Source organism: Sprattus sprattus, assembly GCF_963457725.1.
Source record: "Sprattus sprattus genome assembly, chromosome: 4".
NCBI lineage: Eukaryota > Metazoa > Chordata > Actinopteri > Clupeiformes > Clupeidae > Sprattus > Sprattus sprattus.
Genome location: NC_137923.1, coordinates 15,371,600 through 15,399,045, shown reverse-complemented (window position 1 = coordinate 15,399,045; position 27,446 = coordinate 15,371,600). Strand labels below are relative to the sequence as shown.

At 45.2% G+C, this 27,446-nt stretch overlaps 2 protein-coding genes across 4 annotated transcripts in view; one reads left to right on the top strand and one right to left on the bottom strand.

Moving 5' to 3' along the window:
• The window catches only part of herc3 (HECT and RLD domain containing E3 ubiquitin protein ligase 3), a 32,342-nt gene extending 17,256 nt beyond the window's left edge, over nucleotides 1–15,086 (top strand). For all 3 annotated transcript variants that reach the window (XM_080837894.1, XM_080837892.1, XM_080837893.1), the window contains 10 exons: nucleotides 221–244; nucleotides 537–626; nucleotides 1,044–1,214; nucleotides 1,826–1,969; nucleotides 3,408–3,574; nucleotides 5,423–5,489; nucleotides 7,446–7,528; nucleotides 9,465–9,648; nucleotides 12,221–12,323; nucleotides 12,717–15,086. In XM_080837894.1, the coding sequence (XP_080694020.1) occupies nucleotides 221–244; nucleotides 537–626; nucleotides 1,044–1,214; nucleotides 1,826–1,969; nucleotides 3,408–3,574; nucleotides 5,423–5,489; nucleotides 7,446–7,528; nucleotides 9,465–9,648; nucleotides 12,221–12,323; nucleotides 12,717–12,925 (1,242 nt within the window). In that variant the 3' untranslated portion in view covers nucleotides 12,926–15,086. The remainder of the gene's footprint in view (nucleotides 1–220; nucleotides 245–536; nucleotides 627–1,043; nucleotides 1,215–1,825; nucleotides 1,970–3,407; nucleotides 3,575–5,422; nucleotides 5,490–7,445; nucleotides 7,529–9,464; nucleotides 9,649–12,220; nucleotides 12,324–12,716) is intronic.
• Nucleotides 15,087–15,278: 192 nt separating this feature from the next.
• fam13a (family with sequence similarity 13 member A) overlaps nucleotides 15,279–27,446 on the bottom strand; it is a gene marked incomplete at its 5' end in the record, with an annotated part of 61,514 nt that continues 49,346 nt past the window's right edge. The window contains 12 exons of the mRNA XM_080837050.1: nucleotides 15,279–17,061; nucleotides 17,245–17,346; nucleotides 17,469–17,665; nucleotides 18,224–18,307; nucleotides 20,128–20,223; nucleotides 21,000–21,083; nucleotides 21,253–21,458; nucleotides 21,811–21,892; nucleotides 22,009–22,150; nucleotides 22,287–22,503; nucleotides 24,384–24,449; nucleotides 27,138–27,249. Of these exons, the coding sequence (XP_080693176.1) occupies nucleotides 16,938–17,061; nucleotides 17,245–17,346; nucleotides 17,469–17,665; nucleotides 18,224–18,307; nucleotides 20,128–20,223; nucleotides 21,000–21,083; nucleotides 21,253–21,458; nucleotides 21,811–21,892; nucleotides 22,009–22,150; nucleotides 22,287–22,503; nucleotides 24,384–24,449; nucleotides 27,138–27,249 (1,512 nt within the window). The 3' untranslated portion in view covers nucleotides 15,279–16,937. The remainder of the gene's footprint in view (nucleotides 17,062–17,244; nucleotides 17,347–17,468; nucleotides 17,666–18,223; nucleotides 18,308–20,127; nucleotides 20,224–20,999; nucleotides 21,084–21,252; nucleotides 21,459–21,810; nucleotides 21,893–22,008; nucleotides 22,151–22,286; nucleotides 22,504–24,383; nucleotides 24,450–27,137; nucleotides 27,250–27,446) is intronic.

The following is a 27,446-nucleotide window of genomic DNA, read 5'->3' as shown; positions in this document are numbered from 1 at the left end:
TCAATGCATTTGCTGGCGTCCCGTTTTTACAAAAACGCGTATGTGTATCTGAGCCCTTTGGAGTTTGGGGTATTTGTGGGGTTGTGTTTGGATGTGTACACACATATTTCTTCGGTATGGTTGGAAATACTGCGGATTGGTTTACCTAGGACTCAGCCAGTCTTATGCTACAGCAGTCAACAGTACATTGACACATTCTCTTTTTGAATTCTGTCTACAGAAAATGAGGACCCCTGCAGTACAGGTATGGGATATCAACTTTCTGATTTAAAAAAAAAATAGGAACAGGAACAATTCAACCAGTTTACTGAGTCTCTGATTCGGTGATTGAGTTTAAAATCCACTCAGTTTGGCCTCAGCAATCATTGGCATCTGGTTTTGAGACTGCCATTATGATTTGAGAGCGCTCTCCCGATTTTCTGAGGAAGTGGAAGTGTATGAAGTCCCATTTCGGATGTGTTCCGTTAACGTAATGGCCATGAGACTGTTGTAAGTGAAATGGAATGGTAGATTGTCTCTGTCTCTGTGTCCTTCAGAACTCTGTGACCCTATGTGCCTACCCGTTCATATTGAACGCTAAAGCCAAGACAACCATGCTGCAAACGGATGCAGAGCTGCAAATGCAGGTGAAGGATCCTTCTTTGATTTGTCTGAAATGTATTAAAGGGTTCATTCAGCAAAGGATGGCAAAGTATCACTGACACGTCTTGCAAAACGTATCTTTTAAATTTCAGCTTATATGTAATTTGTGATTGACAGTCAATAAATGGAATGCACAAGTCTCATCAAGAGCATTCCTTTTAGCTGACAATATGTCAGATGTGTTGAAATAGTCTGCTAGTGGGTTGCTGCATTTCATAGAATATGTCTCTGTCTCTGTCTTCTGTCATTCTGTGTTTCCGTCCCTCCTCCTTCTCCTCCCCTGTGGGTGTGTATGTGTGTGTGTTTGTGTGTGTGTTTGTTTGTTTGTGTGTGTGCTTGTGTGTGCGTGCTTGTGTTTGTGTGTGTGTGCACGGCGTGTGTGTCCCTATTGGGTTGGTAAGATGGCGGTGAGCGGTGCCAACCTGCACAACGTCTTCATGCTGCTGACGCTGGAGCCCCTGCTGGCACGCAACCCCTTCCTGGTGCTGCACGTGCGCCGCGACCACCTGGTCAGCGACGCGCTGCGAGAGCTCACCATCTACTCTGACGTCGACCTCAAGAAGCCCCTAAAGGTCAGAGTTCAGGGGTCAGCGGCCTGCTGATCAGCGCACAAAAAACATGGGTGTCAAACAATGCCACCAGTCAGTCAGAGAGAGGAGAGGCCAGTTACGGTCCAGGGCCTGATATGTGTGATTGGACTCCAGATGTGTCCGTTGAGTCTTACTGCTGTGTGACATAAGGAAGAATATAGTTTGCACGTTATGCAGCAAATCAGCACCACTGAGAAAAAGTTAAATAAATGTTTCTGTTTATAAGAAGTTGAAGTTTAGCACAGCTAACAGTATCATATTACTCCATACTGAGAGTGAAAAACCGGATTGGGGACTTGATAATTTCAAGCACACATGAACAGGCTTTTGCACTCCCAGCTGCAGTGTACGTATCCCAGAATAAAAGAGTTTCCTAGGTTCTTACTGCTATAATGAGCAAACTTATTTTTTGTACTCTGTGGCTATGGCACTACATTCCGATTACCCATTTTAAATGTGAGGTAGCATTTTTTCCACCAGCGTCAAAGTTCCAAGAAGTTCGTATAGGGACACTTCAGAGAGTGAGCAGTTGAGGCCCTGCAATCGGCTGGCTAGGTTGCTCTCTGGCTGAGCTCTCCCTTGCTCCACTGCAGGTGATCTTTGATGGAGAGGAGGCTGTGGATGCGGGAGGAGTCACCAAGGAGTTCTTCCTGCTGCTGTTGAAGGAGCTGATGGACCCGGTCTATGGCATGTTCACGCACTACCCCGAGTCCAACCTGCTCTGGTTCTCTGACAAGGTTGGTGGTGTGCACTGGACAAACATGAGTTAATATGCATTTGTACACTGGTATCCTGCGGATGCACTTTTTGAGTGGTCAAGATGAAGCCCGTTTAATCCTTAAGTATTCACAAGAAGGCAGGCATGTTGCAGACCTGTGCTGAGTTGGTTAATGTTCCTGTTAAATGGGGAGTTGCTTTAGAATGAATAGTGTGGAAGGTTGTCTGCTTTGTATTGGGAGCAGGTAATTCTTCCTTAGCCTCAAGCTTTAGATATTTTGCCCTAACCAATGGGATAGATACTGCGGTAGTCCAGAAGAAACCTTGAGCAAAAACATGGCTCAAAAAAGGTGAAAGCCCTCAGCTTCAGACTAGCTAGTATTATTGTTTAGGTTCTAATTAGCCTGTTATAGATGTGTAGGTTGTTCCTCACATTATGCAGTTACATGAGTCTTGATATTCCTGTGTTTCAGTGATATACTACATGCATGTTACAGCTGTGTGCGTATTCTGTTGCGATACATAATATTGATATTGGAATAATGTATGTAGGCCTTGCTCTGCCTGTCTGCATGCCAGATTGACATGTCGGTAAATTGAATCAATGTAAAGCTAAAATACGATAACATTCACTGCCAGAGCCGGACACAATTTCTCATATGTATTCCCCCTCACACGTGTACATTTGATCTCATATCATTCACAATGAATAGGTAATGTGGGTTAGAGTGGGGAGACAGGCTGTGAAAGGACAAGTTTGGTAGAAGACCAAACACAGACACAGATAGTTTTGTCTATAGCGTCTGACTGACACATATTGTTGCAGAGTCCTGCCCTCCTTTATAGGAGTTGTTTATTAATGGAGGACAGAGCCCCCATGGCCTTCATGTGCAAGCACAGTTTCATGTGTTTACTGTTCCTTTTTAATCACTCTAAGCCCTCTGGCTTCAGGTTACCATACAGACTCTCTCGGGTGTTGAGTTCAAGGTGAAGGCACGTGAATGTCAACCTTTTACGTAATGTTTGCAAAGCAGCATCTAATGTAGGGCCTGTTGTGTTTAGCTTAGATAGGCTTTTTCCCAAGAGAAATGACCCGTGTTCAGCATTAACTGGAGCGTGATGGCACTGGGAATATTGACGTGTGCCAAACAAGGCACCTGTGGGAAACATGCCGCCCGTCTCTTCCTGAGCACTGGTGCTCTCGCCTCCTCATTCAGCTCCCATGTTATGATGATTAAGTCCATGTGGGCCGGGTTCCCAGGCAGGGCTTAGGGCTTGGGTTGTAATATATTGCTTTTTCACCAGAGATTCCACATGCCAAGCCAAATGCAGTGCAGAGCTTGGCCTAATGTTTGTCCGGGACAACGCCCTTTTGAAATGATACCTCAGAGTCAGTCTTTTACAAGTTGTCACATATTTCTTTTCTGTCTGTAACTTTCTCTGCTTTATGGCACACAGTGTTTTGTTGAGCACAACTGGTTCCATTTGATCGGGATTATCTGCGGCCTGGCCATCTACAACTCCACAGTGGTGGACCTGCACTTCCCAATGGTGCTATACAAGAAGCTTCTAGACGTTTTTCCCACCCTTCAGGACCTAAAGGAACTGTCTCCTACTGAGGGCAGGTACTGGAACACAGCAACACTAACCACAGGTTGGAGGTGCAGTCATAGAAACACAAGCATAGAAAACATTACATAGGAGCTGATCCCATTCTCTGAGTTTTATGTTTTAACATTTACCAAAACCAAAAATACCGTAACTACCATTTGGTCAGTACACAATCATTAGTTATGACTGGTCATTTGGATGTGGGTTAAGGTTGTGTTTTTCTACAATCTGAAAAACTTCATCCAGTAATGGCACTTTTCAGTAAAAGATCCGATGGTGTATCCATTGGTTGATCCCAGCAGTGAGGGATCATTTGTGTGTGTGTGTGTGTGTGTGTGTGTGTGTGTGTGTGTGTGTGTGTGTGTGTGTGTGTGTGTGTGTGTGTGTGTGTGTGTGTGTGTGTGTGTGTGTGTGTGTGTGTGTGTGTGTGTGTGTGTGTGTGTGTGTGTGTGTGTGTGTGTGAAAATGGCATTTTTGGCCTGGAGTCAGTCTGAGGGTTGAAATAAGCAGGGAGTTGAGAAGGTGAACATGTTTAAAGCCACCGCATCTGTGAACAGAGCGTGCTGTCTCTCTCCCTATGCACCTTCCTCTTATTCAACATGGGTTTTTACATAACACTTAATGAGCTGTTGTCTGCTCCACAGCACGTTTTCGCAGCCTGGCCATGGCTGGCTTAGTGATTTAGGGCGTAATTGTGTGCAGATGTGCCTGGGCCAGTGGCAAAACAATCAGTGTCCCTGAGCTCAGAAGAGGAAGGGTGTAATTAGCGCCTGCTTGAAGGCACAGCCTCCCCTGGGGACGGGTTGGTGGAGCACGTGTGCATGTTCTTGGAGGATTGGCTTTTGTCTGGGTGACAGAAAAAACAGCTTGTGATTAATTAAAGTTGATTGTGGTTGTTGGTCTTGGATTGTAAGGAAAGGGGGAACGAAAGAAGGATTCTGTTTGTGTGTGTGTGGACCATGCAGTTTAGAAACTGTAGGTAATATATTGATAAAATAGAGCCTATATATCCCAAATATCCCTCAAAACTGACTCACAAAAATGTCCTTGTATGACTCGTCTCGTACATGGCCTAAAACCCTTCTCTTTTACCTGTGTTCAGCAATGTTCTCCGTCCTGGCTACCTAAAAGCTTCACCCCTACCTGCTCATTAGACATGTGTGATTAGTGAGTGAATAGGCAAAATGTGTCTACTAAGTCATCTCACAAGCAATAACATTATCATTAATAACACATGTAGAGTGGTTCATCAGTAGCTACATTTTCTAGGCTTGTCTTTATTAAGGATAATAATCTGCACTTTTCGAAAGATTACAAAATGGATCCAGAATCTGGTTTAATCTTTGAGTACTGCATACTAAATTAATCCCGGTTAGGTAAACAAGTTGGTTTTAAATGTAAGTAAATTGAAATTATTCCATGTTTGGTTAAGTGTCCCTCACTCTGTTGCTGTTCAGGCTCTGCTGTGTTAGAACATTCTAGAAGTTGAGCCTTGTGTAGTGTAGAGAGTATGAGAAGACTCTTGGCTTGTACTCTTTGCCTACGTCTGCAGTCTCAGATTTCTTTTCCACTATGGCATTGGAGGAGTGCAGAGAGCCTTTTTTTAGCCCTTATGAACTTACGACGGTTGGGAATAGAAAAATGGAACGAGGGTCTGACTTTCAGTGGAGATACAGGAGACAGAAAAAATATATATATTAGTGATGTAGATTAAAAAAAACACTATATTTACTATACTTAACTATATATATATATTTACAATACCTTTAGATAAAATAAATAGAATACAAATACAATTTAAGATAGAGCTCTGTCTGTTTTTCTTTCTTGATCTTATCCCACCTTCCTCCTCTCCACCCCAGGAGTCTCCAGCAGCTTGTGGACTATGAGGGAGATGACATTCAGGAGACCTTCTGTCTGAACTTTGCGGTGAGTCCCTTTAACTCCACTAGCACAACTGCTCCCCTCAGCTCCTCTGTGCTGCCCAAACTGCAGTACTGCCCTCTCATACCATAGCAATACCCTCACCTGCTTTGCTACTCTTTTAGTCTGTAACACCCCCCTCTTTGAGTGACATTCTGCTACCCCTGCACCAGGCCTCTACATAGCTGAAGTGCCCCCTACAAAAACAAACAGATCCCTCAATCATCTATGGGGAAGCCCTTCAGGCTGCTGTCTTACGGGAAATGTTTCAGACGTATATGACACCAGTTGTGCAACAAACATTTCCAGAAAAAGCCTGGAGATTAGAGGCCCGTCATCTCCCTGTTGAATGAGTCTGCTTTCTGCTCTCAGTCTCCAGCTGTAAACATCTAATGGTTCCAGTACAGATGTGGAAATATTCATTCCGAACAGTGTTCACTCATTCGGCTTTTATCCAAAGCGGGGCAGAGTGCGATTCAAAGGTGACGGTTCAAATGTGTGGTGTGCCAATCAGAACGGCTGAGCCTGGCACTCTAGCATGAAGACGCGTAGCACTGCCCTGAAGCATGTCATTAACCCAATTAACGGGGCTCTCAGTCCTCCCACCTGGTTAGCAAGCCTGGAGGTGATCTGTTGGCAGATAAACTAAGGCAGATGCAGGTGAGTTGTCTATGTAAAGGTATTTGCTGCAAAGTGGTTAATGGGGATTTAGCTTGACCATGCACTGGTCCAGAAAGGCGGCCACCTTAGAATTCTGGGTAAAGGAAAAAGCAAGTCGGACATTCATATTCAGTAGTACATAAGACTAGAGACTAGCAGACTATGGCAGAGGTGAAAGATAGTGGGCCAAATGTATCATTCTTTGTATACAACTTGCTCTCGAACCATGAGAGGTTTTTAGCGCAACATACGCCCAATCTCTTCTTAATTCTGAAAGTGAGCCTAAAATCATTTTTGGAGAAAGCAGGAAAGAGAGACTGTGTCCGAACAAGAGACTGAACGAAGGATGCAAGTCAGCTGCCGAGATGGCCTTATTTCTTTTGGACTAGTCAGTAATAACAAATTATATGTCTTGCTATGTCTTGTGTTGCGTTTGCTTGATGTTTGGCTGTGTAAGGAAAGTTGTCAACTCACTAGTTTTTCATCATAAACATCCCTGCCAATGTTATTTACGAAGGAATGTGACATGGACTGTAACCTTAACAGTGTCATCTCTGTCTCGCAGAGATATGCAGTTTTTCCAGATGCCTAACGTATCGGCCTCCAACATCCAAATAAATAAATGTATCTCACGCCAATAAGTTTGATCAGTCTTTGTCAGTCTAAGCCCTGGAAAACATAACTCGGCTAGCGTGTAGATTATCCAAAATATGTACCTTTATCATGTCATCAACAACATTTTATTAAATTACACATATTCCACATTCAAACGCTTAGAAAACAATGTTTATTCAACAGAACTAAAAATTGTTATTTGGTTTTGTAAGCGTTTATCTCCAATGTCTCACAATAAAAAAAAACTATGCTGTCATATTTGTGTAAAATCTTGTAATATTAATCTCTTGTCAGTCAACCTGCTTCTTTAGCTTCTAATGTTGTATTTGTTGACAAGCTGAAGGATATAGTATGTGTACCACTGTCCATAAGGGGGTCTCAAATCGCAATTTGTATTTAAGACAGTGGTGTAAACGCGAACTATATGTGTACCAGGCCGTTGTGCTTCAACATTTATAAATGCAATGGAGGAGTCTCAAATAAATAAATACTTTTGAGTATTGCTTTATTGTACGTTTTTTTCTGTTATGAAACTCATCGTTCTCTCTTTGTGCCTGTAGTTCAGTATGAGTGTACAGTCAATTACACTGTGAACCTGACTGCTGCAAAACAAATCTAATCAGCCTCCATACTGTAAAATATACCTTAAACCTTAAATATACCTTCTTAATTTCTGTCTGTCTCCAGATCACCAGGGAGTATTATGGGCTGACAGAGGTCAAAGAGCTGGTTCCAGGTGGAGAGGGCATCATGGTGGACAAGTCCAACAGGTGTGTGGACAGAGATACAGAAGTGCCTTACAGACTAAAGCATGCAGTGGAGAAATACATGACCCAAATACCTGGAGGTGTCATGCTCCAAATTGTTTGAAATCCTTAAAAAAAAAAAAAAAAATAGATTTAAAATCTGTGTGTGTGTGTGTGTATGTGTTTCCCGTGCTGTGCTGCCATGAAAGCTCTAAGAGCTGATGTGTCTGGGACAGCCTGAACAGATTGGACCTTCCAAAAAAAAGCTTACACACACTAAACACAACTATCTCTCCCCCTCTGTCTTTCTTTCTGACTCCCACGCACACACATATAAATACCCTCAATAAATACACATATACACTATTTTCCTTACAGTGACATGCATGCTGCCATTTAAATGCCCCTAGCCCCACACATGCACACACACACACACACACACACACACACACACACACACACAGACAGACAGACAGACAGACAGGGACAAACTGGATGAAACAGGCGCACGCACCCCCCTCCACAAACCCACAACGAGCGCATTATTATTTTTCATTCCATTTGGTCTCAGGGCCAAATCCTCAGGGGCATCACACCAGACAGAGAGTGCATGTGTGCCTGTGTGTCTGTGTGTGTGTCCTGCCAACTTGTGATCATTTGAATTTTATATCAAGATGGGACATTTTGCTTTTTGCATTTGTGGAAAGCCAAAGTGTGTATGAGTTTGTGTCACTGTCGTTCGAGGAGATGAGAAAAGAAGAAGAGGTAGTGGGAGAGAGGGGGAGGGGGGGGGGGTTGTGAGTGGAGAGGTAGTACAGAGGTAGTAGTACAGGAGTTGATGGTTCAGGTTTGCACTCCAGCCCAGCAGTATAGGAAGCCAGAGAGGTGTCCAACCCTCTTGGGCACATGAGGCTTTATCATAGTTTTCTCTTTCACACACACACACACACACACACACACACACACACACACACACACAGCCTTGACTCTGTCATCTGATTTGTTATAGAGATTACATGCCTTTAAGACAAGGCCAGATTATCAATCCTAATACACTTTTCAGCTGTGTGAGTGAGTGTGTGAGTGAGTGTGTGAGTGAGTGTGTGAGTGAGTGTGTGAGTGAGTGAGTGAGTGTGTGTGTGTGTGTGTGTGTGTGTGTGTGTGTGTGTGTGTGTGTGTGTGTGTGTGTGTGTGTGTGTGTGTGTGTGTGTGTGTGAGTGTGAGTGTGAGTGTGAGTGTGAGTGTGAGTGTGAGTGTGAGTGTGTGTGTGTGTGGATTAAGGTGTGCCTGGTGTGAGGTCACATGCGGTGGACACAGGCCGATGTCTGGAGCTTGTCCCCTGCTTGTGAGAGCAGCCTCGACATGACCTGATAAGAGTGAGTGAGTGGGAGGAGTTTAACTGCTGTTATGCCTCATCCTCGTCACACAGGCAGCTTCATAAAGACCACTGACATGTAGGGGACAAGACACTACAAGAGAAGAGACTTCAGTTCTCAAAGCCCAGAAAGAAGGAGAGAAATGTCCCCTCTATCAGAGCGCCCAGAACAGTGAAACAGTACCCTGTGTGTGTGTGTGTGTGTGTGTGTGTGTGTGTGTGTGTGTGTGTGTGTGTTGTGTGTGCGCTCTCTCCATTACGTGGATAGTAGCGACATAGACCTCTCAGGCAAGGAGCACACAATAAAAGCTAGATATGTTATCTCAAGTAGAGGAAAAAGAGGCGAGATGTGAGTGTGTGTGTGTGTGTGTGTGTGTGAGTATGTGCCTCACGTGTGTGTGTGTGTGTGTGTGTGTGTGTGTGTGTGTGTGTGTGTGTGTGTGTGTGTGTGTGTGTGTGTGTGTGTGTGTGCGCGTTATTTTAACTTCCTACCATGCAAATGACCTGTGTCTGCACTTGCGCCAATGTATGCAAGTGTGTGTGTGTCTGTGTTTGTTTACATGCCTGTGTGTATTCCCTCCCCAGAATGGAGTTTGTGTCTGCGTACCTGCGCTACGTGTTTGGGGACTCGGTTCAGGAGCTCTACGCAGCCTTTTCCAGTGGCTTCCTGAAGGTGTGTGGGGGAAAGATCCTCTCCCTCTTTCAGCCCTGCGAGCTCATGGCCATGGTAGTGGGCAACTGCAATTACAACTGGGAGGAGATGGAGAAGGTAAGCAACAACACAACACAACACAACACTCCATAGACAGAAACATATGCCGTCATTCTACAAACATATCCCAGTGCGTTATATAAGTACAATATAATTTAGTTGAATATCCAATTGAATTGGATAAGCTGATGAGTGGCGAGACACATAATAGAGAATGTCATCCATGACTCGGCCCACTCAGGGAACCTCACGGCAGGTAGCAAACTCCTGTTCCACATGGAGGCTGCAGAATAAGCCACCCCCTCACCACCCCTCAGCCACCCCCTCACTACTCCTACTTGGTAGTGCTTGCTCCCGACTGTCTTTGTATTGTATGTAAGTATTGGAAGGACCCCCTTGAAAACGAGATGTTACATCTCAAGGGGCTATCCTTAAAATAAAGACTAAAGACTAAAGACTCCTGTCAGTGCGCTTTCCTCTGGCAGACACAGTTCACAGCCAGACCAGACACTCACATGCGCTCAGACTCCTGACACCCTCAGCTCACCTCTCCTCTACTCTCTCTCTTCTCTCCCTCTCTCTCTCCTCTCCCTCTCTCTCTTCTCTCTCTCTCTCTTTCCTCTTATCTCTCCCCTCTCTCTCTCTCTAGTCTCTCTCCTTCCCTCTACTCTCTCTCTCTCCTCTCTCTTCTCTCCTCTTATCTCTCCCTTCTCTGTTTCTCTCACTCTTATCTCTCCCCTCTCTCTCTCTCTAGTCTCTCTCCTTCCCTCTACTCTCTCTCTCCTCTCTCTTCTCTCCTCTTATCTCTCCCTTCTCTGTTTCTCTCACTCTTATCTCTCCCTTCTCTCTCTCTCTAGTCTCTCTCCTTCCCTCTACTCTCTCTCTTCTCTCCCTCTCTCTCTCCTCTCCCTCTCTCTCTTCTCTCTCTCTCTCTTCTCTCCTCTTATCTCTCCCCTCTCTCTCTCTCTAGTCTCTCTCCTTCCCTCTACTCTCTCTCTCCTCTCTCTTCTCTCCTCTTATCTCTCCCTTCTCTGTTTCTCTCACTCTTATCTCTCCCTTCTCTCTCTCTCTAGTCTCTCTCCTTCCCTCTACTCTCTCTCTCCTCTCTCTTCTCTCCTCTTATCTCTCCCTTCTCTCTTTCTCTCACTCTTCTTTCTCTCCCTTCTCTCTATTATGTCCTCTCTTTTCTCCCTTCTCTCTCTCTTTCTTTTCTATCTTCTCTCTCCTTTCTTATCCTCCTCTCCATTCTCCCTTCTTTCTCTCTCTCTCCTTTCTATCTTCTCACTCCTCTCCTCTCTATTCCTTTCCTTTCTCCTTTATATCTTCGTAGACCAGGGAATCTTGTTTGTCTTTCTTCTCCTCTCCTTCACTAAGGTTACAGTCAGAGCTCTGAGTGGAGATTTACTTCTTGTCTAGCTTCCATCAACCACACTCAAGCCCATTATACTTGCTTAAATGTGTATATCTATGTTTTTTATAACCTACATCTTGCCAATAAGATATGGCTCTGACTGTATATAAATGTATGTTTTACTGTCTAGTTCATATATTTGAGGAAATGGTCCCAGTGATGACATTCACTGCCTGATTGCTTCAGGGATTGGTACACAAACCATTAAGAAGAACTCATACACAAGCAAGCACAGTCACTAAGCACACACACACACACACACACACACACACACACACACACACACACACACACACACACACACACACACACACAAACTTTTATCTCTTTTACGAGATGGGACAAACAGGGACACGCTTCTTGACCATGGCTACTCTCCCCCGCATCCTCCTCCCGCAGCACCAAAGCGTTGCTATGGCAATGCCAGTCATCGCCATTGCTGTGGGTTTCTTTTGCCGCGGACACACAGGGAAATGGGAAACCTGAAATTAGTGTTGGCGCCAGGCGGTGGGAGAGTTGATTCAGAGCTGCCGGTTGAGGAGGGAGGTCTGAGGCTGGGCTGGGCTGGGCTGGGCTGAGAGGAGAGGAGACCCTGTGGGGAGGGTAACCAGAGAGGGATGCCCAGGCATGGGGCCGCCCCGCCCCGTCGCCCTTAGCTGAGGGGACGTGCAGTTGAACGTGTAGCCTAGCACGTAATTGTGGAGCTGCCGAGGCCCCATGTTGCGTAAAGGAAGAAGGGTGCTGTGAGTCTTTTGTCAGCTCTTCCAGGGAACATTTTTTTTTTTAACTCCCCGCTTCTGTGTTTTGTTTTTTTCACAGCACTGTATTGAATCTTGGAAGTCTCACACACATACACACACACACACACACGCACACACACACACGCACACACACACACTCACCTGTTACAAAATCATGGGTGCCTCACCAGACCATTTATCATGGACACCCTCGCCAGTCACACTTTAGTTATCTCACATTAAAACACAAGGACATACACACACACACACACACACATACACACACACACAAATTCTTGTCGTTCACACACTAGTGATAGAAATCCCACGGGTCTCTTCCAGTCTAGAAGAGTGGCTCTGTCATACAGTAGCCCGCATTCTCACTCAGTGTGGGCCTGTACCGCACCTTCATCTTCAGGCACGTCACCATGTGTACACCATGCTTTCATCTACCCATCTCTCTCTTGTTTGTCCCCAGAATGCTGTTTATAAGGGCGAGTACACGCCGTCCCACCCAACCGTGCGCATGTTCTGGGAGGTGTTCCACGAGTTTCCACTGGAGAAGAAAAAGCAGTTCTTATGTAAGAGTGGTTTCACGCATGCATGATCAGCTCCGAGATTTATGACTCCTTTGCTCCAAAGTTACAGAATGGTGTCAGGGGTTCTGGGCAGAGGTCCTCCACATAGTTCACAACATGCTAGTTCTGATGCTCGACAGTTTTAGATCTGATGCCTTCACTGCAATGCTGAAATCTCAATTTTGTACGAACATCATAGGAGCATCAAGGGTTCAGCTATATTAATGGATTTCTATTTGTGTATTATAATCAGTCTACAAATGAGCAGCCACATCTAGCAACCCGCATGTTGGTGACAAAGCTAGTAGAGCTCTTTTAGTTCTTTAGCTTCTTCACATTCAGCACACTGAGGATGGTTGGTGGTTAAAGGTATCTGTGTGTTCTCTCCCGGCGCAGTGTTCCTGACTGGCAGCGACCGTATCCCCATCCACGGCATGGCCAGCCTGCACATCGCCATCCAGTCCACCTCGGCCGATGAGCTCTACCTGCCTGTAGCACACACCTGCTACAACCTGCTGGACATGCCCTGTTACCGCACCAAAGAAACGCTGTGCCGTCGCCTCACCCAGGCCGTGGAGCAGTACGAGGGCTTCAGCCTGGTGTGACGGCCTGGCCTCCGAGACTCCGTGGATGGGGCCTGAAGCTGGGATCTCGGTAGTGCTGAGAAAGGCGCAGAAGCTTCTCCGCTACGTCACTAATGCTGCACTTTAACCAACACCACCAAGAGAGAGAGAGGGGTGGTGGGTGGGACTGACGTGGGGGAGCCTGTGGACCATATAGAGAGAGTTATAGATGTGTGGGAACCTGTGGACCATATGGAGAGAGTTATAGATAGCAACCTTGGCTAAGCACCTACAGAGAATACTGAGGAAAGTTATTATTTTTGGTATTTTTTTATGAGCTTTAATTTACATATGATTGAGATGCACATACTTAATAATACAACAGTTCTTAGAGATGATCCCAAATTCCTTGTCCTTTTGGATCCCAAATTATTTGTTTCTCCCTGTGGGTGGTTGCCATCTTAGACACAGAAATAGTTAAACAGAAATGTTTAACAACCTCTTCCAATCCTTGACCCTTTACATTCACATTGTAAATAAAATGGAGGGTTTGGAATCCAGGCTTGGGGGTTTTGTTTTTCCACTAATGATCTTATCAGCTAATTTATTGAGCTTCATGATGTCATAATTGTTTTTGTTCTGTTCCCCTTTTGGAAAGGCCTGTGTGTGTTAGGTAAGGGTCTGGTTAGGCTTGAGGGTTGGGGCACTGAGGACGTTGAAACTGCTTACGAATCGTTGCAGCTGGATTTCACAGAACTATCCCAGAATCCCCTCCTATTGTAACCCTTGACCTCAGGTCAGTGTTCCTGGCGCATCATGTCTACCATTAGTGCAGCCAGCTGCTCTGGGATCAAGCTGCACAGATTGCAGATGATGACTATGACAACGATGTAGAACAGTCCTTTAGCCAATGGCACCAGACTGGCTTTTTGAAGGGCTGAGACCCAGAGAACAGGCTGCTGTTTTTAATCATATTTGTTCTTCCTGTGTTTGGCACCGTAGTTGTTCCGGCTTTTGGAGGGGATTAATGAGTGCAGTGTATCCCCAGTTCGCATTTAGCAGCCTTTTTGCCTTCAGTACAGCGAGCCACTGGAAAACCTACATCATGATGATTTAGGGGAAAGAAGCCTAGGGTGTCTTTCTTTTTGTACTATAATAAGTGTGCATGTAAGCGTGTTGTTGGGAGAGAAAGCTCAGCCTGCTCGTATGATATATATAAAATAAATCCAAATAATTAACAAAATACACACACACACACAAACAAACAAACACCTTCATATATATAGAAGTGTGTGTGTGTGTGTGTGTGTGTGTGTGTGTGTGTGTGTGTGTGTGTGTGTGTGAATGCTGCCAGCAGTCCTGACCACAGGTAGTGACCACTTTGGATTCAACACAGATGGATGTGAAAGAGCATGAGTTGATGTTTGATTAAGTTTGTCTGACACATGAAACTCCTCTCACATCCTTCAGGGTTCTCTTTGCAGTGGCACTTACCCTCAGAGAGAAGCCACCAAGAGAAATGTATGCAGTAGCCACACAGCGAAGAACAGCAAGCCCTGGAGTCTGATTTGTTTAGAAAAGAACTGACCTTTCAAGCGATAGCAATAACACACAGCCATGCAGTGATAACTGCAGCTGGAGTCTTATTAGAGACTTCCACCATAAGTAATAATCACCTCTTCACTGAAGTATGATATGCAGTTCATCAGTGAATATTACCCTGTCAAGTCATGTTTGTGTCCATAACCGCTATTCCTCTGTTCCATTTACCAAATAACTTCACCATGAAATTCTGATTTCTAAAATAATTCTGCCAAAAGAGACAAATAATGAATTGTGGGGTGTGCAAGCTTAAAGGATTATTTTTCTTTACCTGAAGATATGTACACAGGACATTTAATTGAAGTGATCGTTCTGTTCCTTTTGTCAATCCCCAGCTGTGTTCAACCATAAACACTTTTGTAGATCTATAAACACAATGCTGCTGAGCTGGTGTGAAACTTGCTGGTGAAAGGTCTGGGGGATTCAGGTTAAACCCCCAAATACTGTAAACTTTTAGCTCCAGCAATGTGCTGTGCTGATTTGGTAATTCATCATAAAAAAATCTCCCTGCCAATGTATGCAAACAAGGGCTTCTGTGTGGCTATTATTGGATTATTTTAGTATATTTACTTTTTTTACCTTTCAAATTAAAGACATTATTTTCTTTATCTATTTTTTTCCAAAGCAAATAAAATATTAATTCCACCTCAATTTGTGGTTTCCACTTTCGTTATTAAACTCTGATGGCACATATCCATGATACAAGCTCAGTATGAGTCTGTTATGGCTCGTGTACAGTATGCTGCCCTCATCCAGAACACACACACAAATTAAATACACATAAAATATGTCATCAGTAAAAATAGGTTTTGCTTTATATAATATGTACAAAATACAATCATGTACTAAAATGTACACACCCATATCAATTATATCCATCAGTGTTTACATTCAGTAAAAACGAGTCACACTGGAAGCATCCATTCTGGAGAGAAAAAAGGATAGGGTATTTGCCTACTTAGGCCCGGAAACGCTGGTTTAGCCCCATGTCCATCGGACAGAAATAGGCAAGTAAAGTCACTCGGAAATTCTTTGAGAATTGAGATTGCCCCATGCAAATCATGGCGACTGTTTTGATCATTGGGGTTGTGAGAGCTGGAGTCGTCAATGAACAGGAACAACAAAGGTCTGACAACCAGTGTGAGACTTGGGAGCTTATCTTGCAGGTGGAAGAAAAATATGCTAAAGAAAGTTACACAAGCAAAATGCATATCTACAATAATAGATTACCTTATTAGCTTGGATTATTATTCTGCACAAGTTAATCTTCTTCACGTTAAATTGGTTTTTAAAAACATCCAAATATGTTGATTTCACGTCTCTGAACAGTAGAAAAACTCAAAACTGTAGAAAACTATCTACCTTGAGGTAAATAATGATTCTATCTAAACAGCCTCAAACAAGAAGTTAACATTACAAAACAATCTGAAATGAAATACAAGTGAGTAAAAAAAGTTGAAAAGTCAAACAGAACCATTTTCTGCATTATGGCACCAATCACAAGTCAATGAACAACTAAAAACAAGTCAAGAGGACTCAACATTTTGTTTCCCCGCAAAATGCCTATATACGTAGTTCTCAAAATGATTTGTAGGCAGATTGCATTTGTTGTTAAACGTGTATGTACAAAGAAAGACTCCCTTCAACATAATTACCAATATTACTCTCATCATATTTTTGATCACATATTAAAGACAATCAAAATCTTGTCACAATATCCCCACATCAAAATGTGCACGACTTTCTCTCAGATGCTACCTTAACCCATTGAGTTTGTATCCTGATCAGATGAACAACTGCAACACATACTGTATATGTCAACACATATGAAATGGAAGAAGTACATCAATAAATAAAAGCGACAAATTGTGTGTATAATACTTGAAATGCACCACTGATCCAGTTCATGGATGAACACAGACTGGGTGGTTTTCAGCACTCGACGCAGGCTCTTCCAGGTCTGGTTTAAGATCTTCATTTACTACAGCTCGTTACTGTCGGAAACAACCGTCTCATCCTCTCGCCCTGGGTCTCTTCTCTCACTCTCCTTCTCCAGGGGGTTGCCTCAGGTCGGAAGCGTTACAACTGTGGTGGGGTTGTAAGAGTAGAAAGGGAGGCAGAGTTCCAGGTCTATGAGGCCCAGAAGCGGAGCGCCATCGGGCCCAGCTTGGAGGACTGTGGCTTGGCCACTGTGGCTGGCCTGGTTGGGGAGAACTTGATGGAGGCATCAACATTTCCAGCTGGGACAGAGAAAGGCTGTACTTCAACCCGCCTTTAGCCAAATGTGTGACACAGATGGCGTGAGAGAGAAAGTGCAAAAAACTTGTCCAATTTGGTGGCTAAGCGTTAGCAACGGATGGATGGATGCTTGAGTGGATGGATGAGTGGCTGGTGCTAGATTATAGTGTAGGAGCATAGTCTCTGGCTTTCCTGCCTGCTTCTGAGCGCATCTCTAGATGAACTTGGAAGAGTCACGTTTGCTTATGAGGACCTCCAGCAGCCTAAGTTTGGCTTTGATGTGCTTGTATTCGTTGTACTCCACTGCCAAGGGCGAGCGGTCTTCCTTCTGCACATTTCTATGGGAACATGTGGAGGGATGGAGGGAGACACAACATAGAAACATTAGGAAATGGCTGACAACCAGTTATTAAGTGCGAGTGTGGCAGAGTAATGAAGTATTGCAACAGGGAGTGCTCTCAATATAATTTCAATCAGTGTTGGGCCATTTTCAAAAGAAAAGCAAGGCATTCTGTCCTTACCTTCCATTTTGTCTGAAGAACTGATCCTCGAATTCTCTGAGGTTCTTACGGATTTTTTTCTTCTCCTCGCGGGTTTCTTGCAGCTGCTCCACCAGTTCTGGCCTGTGTAGGTAAGAGGAGCACCTGGTGACCTCAGGGTATTCAACTCCACTGCCTTTTATATCTGAACCAACTGTGTAAACCTTAACTAACTGATGGTGCCTCCCAGTCCGTGTGTAACTTACATTGTGGCTGCGTGCAGATTGGAAAGCCTCATGTCTGTGCTGTTCCTGGAAGGCGAAAGCTCATCCACGGGCGAGATGAAGGTGTCTCCCCCCTCATCTAGCTGATCCAGGAAGCCTAGCATGTTCAGCTCGGGCTTCACCGTCACTGTGAACTGGGTTTTACACTCTCCGTCATCCTCAGAGCCATCCTCCTCCTCCTGCACAGGAAGAGTAAGAGAGATGGAGCAATGAAGTGCCTGGTGTTTGGGAAAGTTCTGACTAACGGCAGGGTTAGAGGCAAGGCAGCTTGCTCTCACTCCAGAATCAGGCATTTTGTTAGTCACCGTGGTTCACGCAGAGAAAAACTGATCAAAAACCCAAACATATCAACAGAAAAATGCTCTGAAGGAAAAGCCAGCTATTTCTTAGCCAGCTTTTGATTGGGGACTGCTTTCTTCTTGGAGACGTAAGCAATCACAGCCACTTGCTTTGCTTACGAAGGGGGGAAGGGTTGTTAGGGAAGTTTGCGCGTGATTTGATGACTTGTCCCTGGGGTAAATTCACACAACACACACGAGCAAAAGCCTACTGCTCCTGATTTGATCTGAGAAGTCACACAATCAGTCAATCAAGGCCAACTAGTGATTGAACACACTGATTTGAACAGGCTGCAATCAAGTTTTCTTGGGGGATTTGGGAGGATGGGGGTCATGAGTGGGGTGGGAGGGTAACAGGGGAGGCGTGATTCAAGCTTTCAAGCTGCGGTGGCTCTTCACCTTGATGTCATCGAAGAACAGCGCTGGTACGCCCTCAATAATGGGCTGTAGCAGAGGACATCTGCGCTTGCTGGAAGGGGAGCCCTGTTGTAGATGTCAATTAACAACCATGTTACCACTTCAGGGGCCACATGAATCAATCTTTGTGTACAACTTGGTTATCAAACACAACGTACGCCCATTCTCTTCATAAATGTGAGAATTAGATCAGCGTAAAATCGTGTGATCGTGCTGAACGCCCACCCCCAAAATAATCCTTGTATGGTTCGAGACGCATTTCTTAAATTGGTCGGATTAGCAGCGTGCCGTAGGATTTATTACAATCAGCTTCCGTAAGAGTATGTCTGAGTTGCAACACACTGTTTACTGCTGAAGAATTACTCATCTAGACAACGTTTGTAGAGTGTACAGTCAGTTACTCCGATTTCACTGTGACAACCTGACAATGCTTCAAAACAACGGTTAATTATACCTAGATGTTAACTGGGTGGTCACTTCCCATATAGTTTGCATGACCGCTACGTTGACAGTACAGTTATGGCAGTAATAGGCCTACACAATTAATATGTGGGCGAAAATACAATTATGGATACCCGGCCCGTTTAGCGACACAGCATCACCATTACAGCATCACCATTCATTTTCTCTTGGTGTCGCCAGCCTGCACATTCCAAGTATAATTCGTGCTCCACCTTATTTATTTATTTATTTATGCGTTTATTTAAAAAGGGACAGTGTACACTGATAAACATTTCCCAGAAAAATGTAAATGCACCGGAATTAGCTAGATTAGCTAGTTTTCATCCGTTGTCCCTTGGCAGGGCATGACAGATACCTTAAGAACATGCGCAGAGGAACACATGTTTCCACGATTTTAGCGCGTATGCACCGTTGACACATGAGGCCAAAGGACTGACTTTAGTACAGTTTTATCTGAGCAGACACGTGGGAACCAGGAACATTAGTTGACATTTTAAACAGCTAAGTGCCGTGTCTGCGCCAGCATCTGATAGTGCTGTTAAGACCAAGTGCAGACATCAGGCTTTAAACCCTTCAGCGGTTGTTCAAAACTGACAGGGTTATGTCACTCCTCTACAATGTAGGCTGACTTGTTCTTTGACAGAGAACAGGGCATTAGTTCCCCTACTGTTAGTGGCACAAACTCCACTGTGCACAGTGTGCTCTCTGGGGTACAAGTCAGTGTTCCAATTTATATAATAGGGATTTAGGTATTATATAATGGATAGATATCTAGTGTACAGCTTACAGATTATATAATAACATGCCTGATATTATAATACAAACATGTTAATATTGTCTGTAGATCTGAAGAAAATGAGACTTGAGAAATATTGATACGCTGCGAGTTATGAACTGTTCAACTTAGGTGAAATCCATGTTAAATCCCTTTACAGGATGAAAATGTGACCTCTTTTAAAAAATGCTTTCTTTCAGGCCACATTCTCTTCATCTCTGTGTGGTTGTGTGTTGTCCAAAGATTCCTGCTGAGATTTGACCCATTCATGTCACGCCTGAGTCTTTTAAGACCAGAGGATCCACTGAGCCAGCTTACGCCCAGGGTTTAGCAGCTCTTCAAAGGACCATCAGTGCCATGGGGCCAACACTGTAGCTAATGCTAACATTAGCACTGAGGCTAACACCTTGGCTGAAACTACTTCTAGCTCTGAGGCTAATGAAGTCCTGCTAGCATGGTGGCTAACAATGACTGAAAAAGCTATTTCAGCTCTGCTCACAATATGAGGTCATTCATGTTTCCGATCAATGCAGTGAACTGGTGACAACCTCCAGCACTGTTTTTGCCCCGGATACATTAATGTTTCAAACAATGACTCGGCTGGTGCTTTGGAAAAAAGGGTGTAGGAGGGGAGAAGGTTTATACTCACAATGACGGGAATGGTGGATGCTCTGCATAAGATCTGCTTGACAAGGCGGTATCTGTCATACAGGGGCTTCATGATCTGCCTCTCACTCTTTGTGACCTTGAATTAAAGAGAGAGATAGACAGGGAGCATGCTTTATTAAATTACAGCTTGATGGATCTTCTGTTCCTTACATTCTAAAATACTGCAAGATGACAGCCTGACCTAGATTCCCTCCAGCCAGTCCAAAGGCATCTCGGTCGTAAACTACCCCCTGTACATTATGTCCCCAAGAGACCGATGGAGGTCAGTGAAAGGGCAGACGTCCTTCAGCTCATCTTTTTCATGTGGTTCAGAGCAACCGTGGAGCTGCACTTACCTTGGTAATAGCAATTATTTCAATTCAAATCAATGCCATACACGTCCTTGTGTTTCAAGCTCCATTAGAATTTGCTATTGATGCTGAGATGTTTTCTCGTCCACTAGCCTATATTGCCTGTATGCGATAATTAGCGCTATTTCAGATAGGCTGGTTTTGATAAACACTTGAGACAATGATAATGTAAACTGAGGAGTAAATGAGATGTAAATATTGCAGCTATGTTAAGAGCTGTGTGAAAGCCTGAGGACAGAATTGGGGCCACTGGCTGAACTGCACAGCTGGGAGAGTGGGTGTGTAATGCCAGACAGACACTATCCCTCGCCCTCTCAGCCAACCTGCTCCATGGGATTACTCACCCCTCTAACACTAAACTGGGTCAGGAGAAGAGGCTGAGTGTACCGCACTTGTTGACAAAGTGAGTGCAGCAAATGACAGAGGACCACTACACAGATATCTCATGTGTAAGGCAAACACAAATACAGACACACACACACACACACACATATGAACTTACCGGTCTCCCATGGATGCTCTCATAGTACAGCAGGGCTTTCTGGAGGGCAACCTTCTCCGCAGCAATTTGTTCACGAGTCATGTCCTGTATGACCACACAGAAACAAGGTTGCTTTGTTTACCATTGTGCACCTAATTCACGATCAGTCTCCTCAGTCCTTCCCAAGATAAACTTTATATCTGATGGAAAAGGAGCGAGTGGGACTCCCCAGTGGAAAGGTGATAGTTTGGAGGCTAAGTGCAGAGGCCCGTACCTTGACATCCTCTGGGCGGCCCACCTCCAGCCGTTTCTCCTGCAGCTTGGCCATCACAGTCTCCAGGGTAGTGTCCACGGGTGGCTTAGGGGCCTTGGCCTCAGCCGGCTTCTTCTCCAGCTGGGAGCCGAAGCTCTTGGGCAGGGTGTTGCTCCGCTGACGTGGGAGAGGGGTCAGGTCCTCCTCAGACCTCAGCAGCTTATGCTCTGAGAGAGCAAGAAGAGGAAACAATAAACAAAACCCATTTACACACGGTCACGGAGTCGGGAGGAAAAAAAACTTGTTTTGGATTGGAAAAGTTGGATTTAGCCCCTGGTGGTACGACTTCCTCTAATGCAACCCCCCTACCCCCACCCCCCCAAAAAAAGATTTGTTTTGAATGAATGGAGCATTAGACTGATAACAATGACGTCTCATAGAGTTGTGTTGATTTGTTGGTTGAACAAATGTCATGAGAGATGGATTAATTTGGTTTACGACATGCTAATCACACTAATAATGGTAATCGTTTTCTCCTTCCTTTTTTACTGCTTTTTGGACTTCTCTCCAGGCTTTTACCTTTCAGGTCTTTGCCCAGCTTGGCCAGTTCATTCATCCACTTCAGGACTTCAGGGTTTCCAGCTTTGTCGCCGTGGGAGGGCTGTGCAGGAGAACAACATAGAAAACAATACTCGTCATCTTGGTCACATTATAGTGTATCAAATGAGTGGCAGCAATTTTGTAATCTGATCCGAGCAAAGTATTTTGTCGACTCACCCTATATTTGCGTTCCTCTTCAAACCTCTCCTCATATTTGCGAATTTTCCTTCTCAGGCTGTGAATCTTTTTCGAAAGCTGAGCTGAGGTGAGCTCTTCACGGTCATCATCGCACGAGCCAAGAGATGAACTTCTCCGCCGACTGTAGGGAGGGAGAAAAGAATAATGGATAAATAAGAGTTATGAATTTAAATCTCCTGGTACTCATGGAAAATGTCAGATTCAGTTCCAAAAATCCTAAATTCCAGCTAGTCCATTCTGTCCTCCACCCCACTCACCTGGCAAAGGAATGTGCGTTTGGAGGCGAGGGAGGCACCTCTGTGTCGTCCAGGTACTGCTGGCAGTGGCCGTAGGCGTAGAAGCGTGGTGAGACCATGGGGTCGCTGTCCTCCTCCAAGAGCTGTCGGATAAGTCTGCCCCCAGCATGGGGCGAAAGGCGCGCCTCCTCGCGGTCCATGCTCTCCCTCTGCCAGGAAGAGTACGCTGGCACTGGCTCTAAACACACAAACACACACACACACACACACACATTATACCTCCTGCTGAGTTTAAAAAGCACTACTGAATTTGGCATCGAGGTCACCTTCAGGCTGAGCAAACGGAAACCACACAGCAAGGAGCAAGGCACAGTTTTAAAACAATGCTACATGCATAAACTGCTATCGTGTTCAGCCACACAAATGCAGGATGCAAGTGGCTCAAATGTCTTCCGCTGAGCTGGAGTTCCACTCTAACGACGCTTCGCCCATCATCACGCATGACAGAGCAGCACTTAGATGAGCAGGGCGAGTATAGCGTGGCAGAGGGTCGCATGCAGACACGCTAGGCCAATGCGTGGACTGTGGAACTTGGCATGACAGTGCGCTCGGTCAAAGCAAACATCTTTATCGGTGCCTGGCCGTGGATAGAGAGCTGGCCAACCATATCACAAGGCTACACTGCCCACCAAGAGGAGAAGAGCAAACACTATCTGCTGCTGGAGCCAACCACTCAACATGTACAGGTTTATCTGTGTGTTTGTTTGTGTGTGTGTGTGTGTGTGTGTGTGTGTGTGTGTGTGTGTGTGTGTGTGTGTGTGTGTGTGTGTGTGTGTGTGCGTGTGCGTGTGTGTGTGTGTGTGTGTGATTGTGTTTAGGCATATCTATTACTAAGTGGGAGGTTCTGCTACTGTTATAGTGACTGTTACTGTAAGACCGTCCCCTAACCTATAAACCCCTCCAATGTCCTTTGCGCCACACTGGTCCCAGGCCACCGCTTTGGGTTTTACAAGTAGAGTAAATTTCCACAGGCTGTGACAGATGTTACTCTGGCCAAAGGCAACTCTGGGCCAAAGACGATGATTACGACTGCCAGTGAAAATTACCACACCAGATGCCTGCAGTGATCCAGCTGCTGTAAATAACCTGACAGAGGGGGCATTTTGATTGCATCTACCACTGGATGATGGGGGAGGCAGGACCTTAAGGAGCAGAGGTCTTAGATGGGTTGGCCTATACAAAGACAATTATCTAAGAGTGAGGGACAATCTTACACAATTGCTCAGCTGTTCATTTGATGTGCTCTGTGTTTAGTGCTTTCTTCTTTATTACCTCGTGTAAAGCTGGACAAGTCACAAGCATGAAGACAATAGGACGGACAAACTGGAAGACAGTCAAGGTTAAATGGTATGGGGAGGACATGTGGGGGTAACTGGAGCTTGTCACAGTTCCTATGACATAGCTGTTCTGTGCTGTTGTGGAGTTGTTGTTTATAGTTCCATTCTGGCACTGAATGGTGGTCTGCAGCATGTAGCCAAGAGATGAGGAACCAGCAGTCAGAGGACACAGCCACCGCTCCGCACACGGCCAACAGGTAATGCACATGCTTGGCTCCCAGCAGGCAGAGGGTGTGTTTTGGTTGGGTGAATATGCACGGGGAGAGTGGCAGTACAGCGGCCAGGGCCGAGGCTTCTGAGAGCTACCAGGGCTGTTATCATGGTGCATGTCAAGGCATGTGTGGGCAGAGGAGGCTACTACCAAACTGCTCAATTGACATGCAAAGCATTAAAGTCTTCCTAATGGATACTGACACCACAATGAAGCCAAGTGTGTCGCCTTAGAAATACCATCTTAGCAGGGATGCAGGGCCTTTTTTAATAAAGGCCAGTGTGTTATTCTGTAGCAACGCCCCATAAAGAGCCCATAATTCTGTCCCGTCTTTGGAAAGTTAAAAGGTTGCAAGTATATTTCATTTGGATCTGGAACGTGACAGATCTCCATGCTTTATGATGTTGCCGTGCAGAAACAAATGTCATGGGCGGGGGGGGGGGGGGGGGGGGGCGCAGAGGCATTCAAGCGATCTGAAGAAGGTAACGGCCCTCTGGAACAGCCACTTACCCTCGTAGTAACACTGCTGGAAGAAGGTTTTGAAATCAAGGAAAGGGGCGCTAAAGAACGGAGAATCTAGCAGAGGTGGAGAGAGAAGAGAAGAAAAAAGAGGGGAAAAAACTATGTGAGTATCTGTGGAGGGAACAAAAAGAGAAGAAGCAGAAGAGTGAAGAGGAAAGAGAGAAGAGGACAGGAAAGAGACTGAGAGAGGTTGCAGGAGCGGAGAGAGGAAAACGGAGGTAGAATAGAGTCCATCTGTGCGACAGAGACACAGGTGCTTGTCTGCCTGGCAACAGGGAGGACAGTTGGGTAGTGCGCTGGCATGGACACCTGTTGCTGCTCTTGACAAACAGGGCTGGCAGCAACACCGCTGGGCCAAAGGTCCCTCACCTAAACTCTTCACACACACACACACACACACAAACGTACACTTGCTCTACCTAGACTTTGTCTCTACATCTATTTAAGTACTCTCATAACTAGAATCTGGGAAGGGGCAATAGTCCACATATAGAAGCCTGTTTGGCTGTATTGTTGTCCTAAACAATGTCTTAAGGACATAGCATCCAAATGGGGCACATCAAGAGGATTGTTGATCTGAACCTGATGAGATTTCTGAGTACACAGAGGGCTGTGACTGCCAGGAGACCACCTACTGCCTAGCCAAATCCAGAGTGGAGGATTTTTGTGACTGTGCAAAGAGAATCTCTCAAAACTGTCAAATACCACAGGGGACTATCAAAGGCAACCATTGCCAAAGGCCAAGACCACAGCAAGACAGTTACACCCATCAAGACACCAGCAGCGAAAATAAGCCAAGAGCCAAAGAGTTTTGACAGATTTTCTTAGGGGCTTGATTTTAGAATTAGGACTTGTATTGATTTTACTGGGAGGGTAGAGAGGCATCTTTAAAGACAATCCTCGCATTGGTCTATGGGGACATGTGAAAGCTCTTTTCTCCTTCCTATCAACTCTTAATTTGAGAGAACTGAAACTACATACACACACGAGCAAGGACATGCACTCCCAGTTCCCAGATGAGTTGCTAGGGAGATCTCTCCATGTGGTATAGTGGAAAGCATTTTGTCATTATTTAATTAAGAAGACTTCATCTATGTCTGCCAAAGGGCAGTGGTGTAAAGTGCTGTGCCGCTGTGACCACTAGAGGGAGTTAGTCTGTGGTGTGGCATGGGATGCCAGGGTTTTATGGGCTTTGCCAGAGGCAACAGACAGCACTTGGTGACAGCTGAGTGCTAAGCCTGTGATGGGTGCTCTTCGGCATTATAGAGGGTGTGTGTATGTGAGGACTGGTGATAATAGAGATTGCCACACCTGGGCTGCCAGACCAGGACTTCTCAGTTGGGAAATTGTGTGAATTTATAAACGACAGGCATACCTACCCCCATCTTGTAAAAAGTTATACACATACACATGAGACACACTATGTTTTGGCTAGATTCACGTTACCAAGGTCACAAGTAAGCGGCCAACATGTTTATGCAAGGCTGCAGATCTGCAGATGCCCAGGGACAAAGACAATGCAGAGCGCGGAAGAGAGAGGATTTAACCCCCTCCAGGTCAGATGTTTTCCATTCCTAAAGCTAAATGAGCAGACCAACCCAGCACACAATCAAACTGCAATCCTCCTCCTGTATTTCACCATTCTGCTCTCTACACACAAAATACCTAGAAGGGCACTCTGGGAGCGCAGACCTCCGCCAAGGCCAATATCGCAACGGTTCATGTGGATTTAACAGGTAATTTAAACCACAATTTAACAGGTTCTTCCTTGGCCCATGCTTCACCATGAAAATCTGGCTGATAGTTTTTGAGTAGTCCTGCTGACAAACAAACCTACAGCAGCGAAAACTTAACCTCCTTGGAGGCGGTAACAGTCAGCCAATATGCAGACTCTCTACTGCCCTCTGGTTAAATGTGCACTGATTGCAGGCAATGGATAACCACAACAAGGGCTGGGTTTCAAGCCAGAGGCAGGGAAGAAATGTTTTATCCAACCAATCTCCAACCAATATTGCATCCTGTCGCAGCAAACATTAATCTGAAAAGTCCTTCATGGAAATGTATTACTGACGAGACATGAGACATAGGGTGGATTTCTGATTAAATTTCTTATATTTAATACAATACAATCAAACAAAAGTATGAATTTGGCAGAATTCATATTTAAGCATTGATCAAAGTAACACTTCATCGGTAAAGAGGCTGATGGTACAGCTGACCAGTTTACTATGGGAAAAAATAAGTACTTAAAAAGCAGCCAAACCACTGCTTGCCACTTGTTGACAAATCACACCTTAGATAGCTCTGAGTAATCATTAGCCCCACAACACAACAGCTTTGCACTGAGGCTCCCTTCAGTAGCAACAGCTGAGTAATCAAAAATATTTCTAGCTGACAAGAAATTTAAAACAACAACAACAACAAACCAAAGCAGGAGAATCATTGGCTGTGAAATCCCGATTTTCCTGTTATTCCAGCATTTGGTAGTGAGGCTCTCAAAAACATAAGCCTTGTTCTGACACGGCCCATCTCTTGTGTGTTTATTGACGGGGAAAAAATAAGCATGCATCTGGTCTTCAATTCCTTGCATGGGGCAACAACTCAAGTCTATGCAACAGACTAGCAGCTGCCACCCATGTGCTACACACCCAGACCGCAGAGAAGGGGAAGAGGAGGGAGGACAAACGCAGCAATGAAAGAGAAAGAGAGAGCGGAGAAAGAGAGGGAGAGAGAGAGACTCACCTCCCCAGTTGTTGTCCTCTGTGAGGGAGGATAGGTCCAGACGAGGCACGTCTGCACAGCCCTCTCCCGGATCCGAGCCACTGAGAGTCTCCTGGATCTTCATGGCAGGCGTCTGCCGTTTGTTTCACGTAGTTGAGAGAAAAAAAAGGGGAACGAGGGATAATCAGAAATTAGAGGAGAGTGGGGGCTGCGTGCTCCTTAAGTTCTCCCATGCAGTGTCTGTGCCCGCCTGGCTCCACCTCCAGCAGCCTGTCACAGAGAGAAGGGGTGGGACCAGCAGGGACAAACCCCAAACCCCTGCTGCTTGAT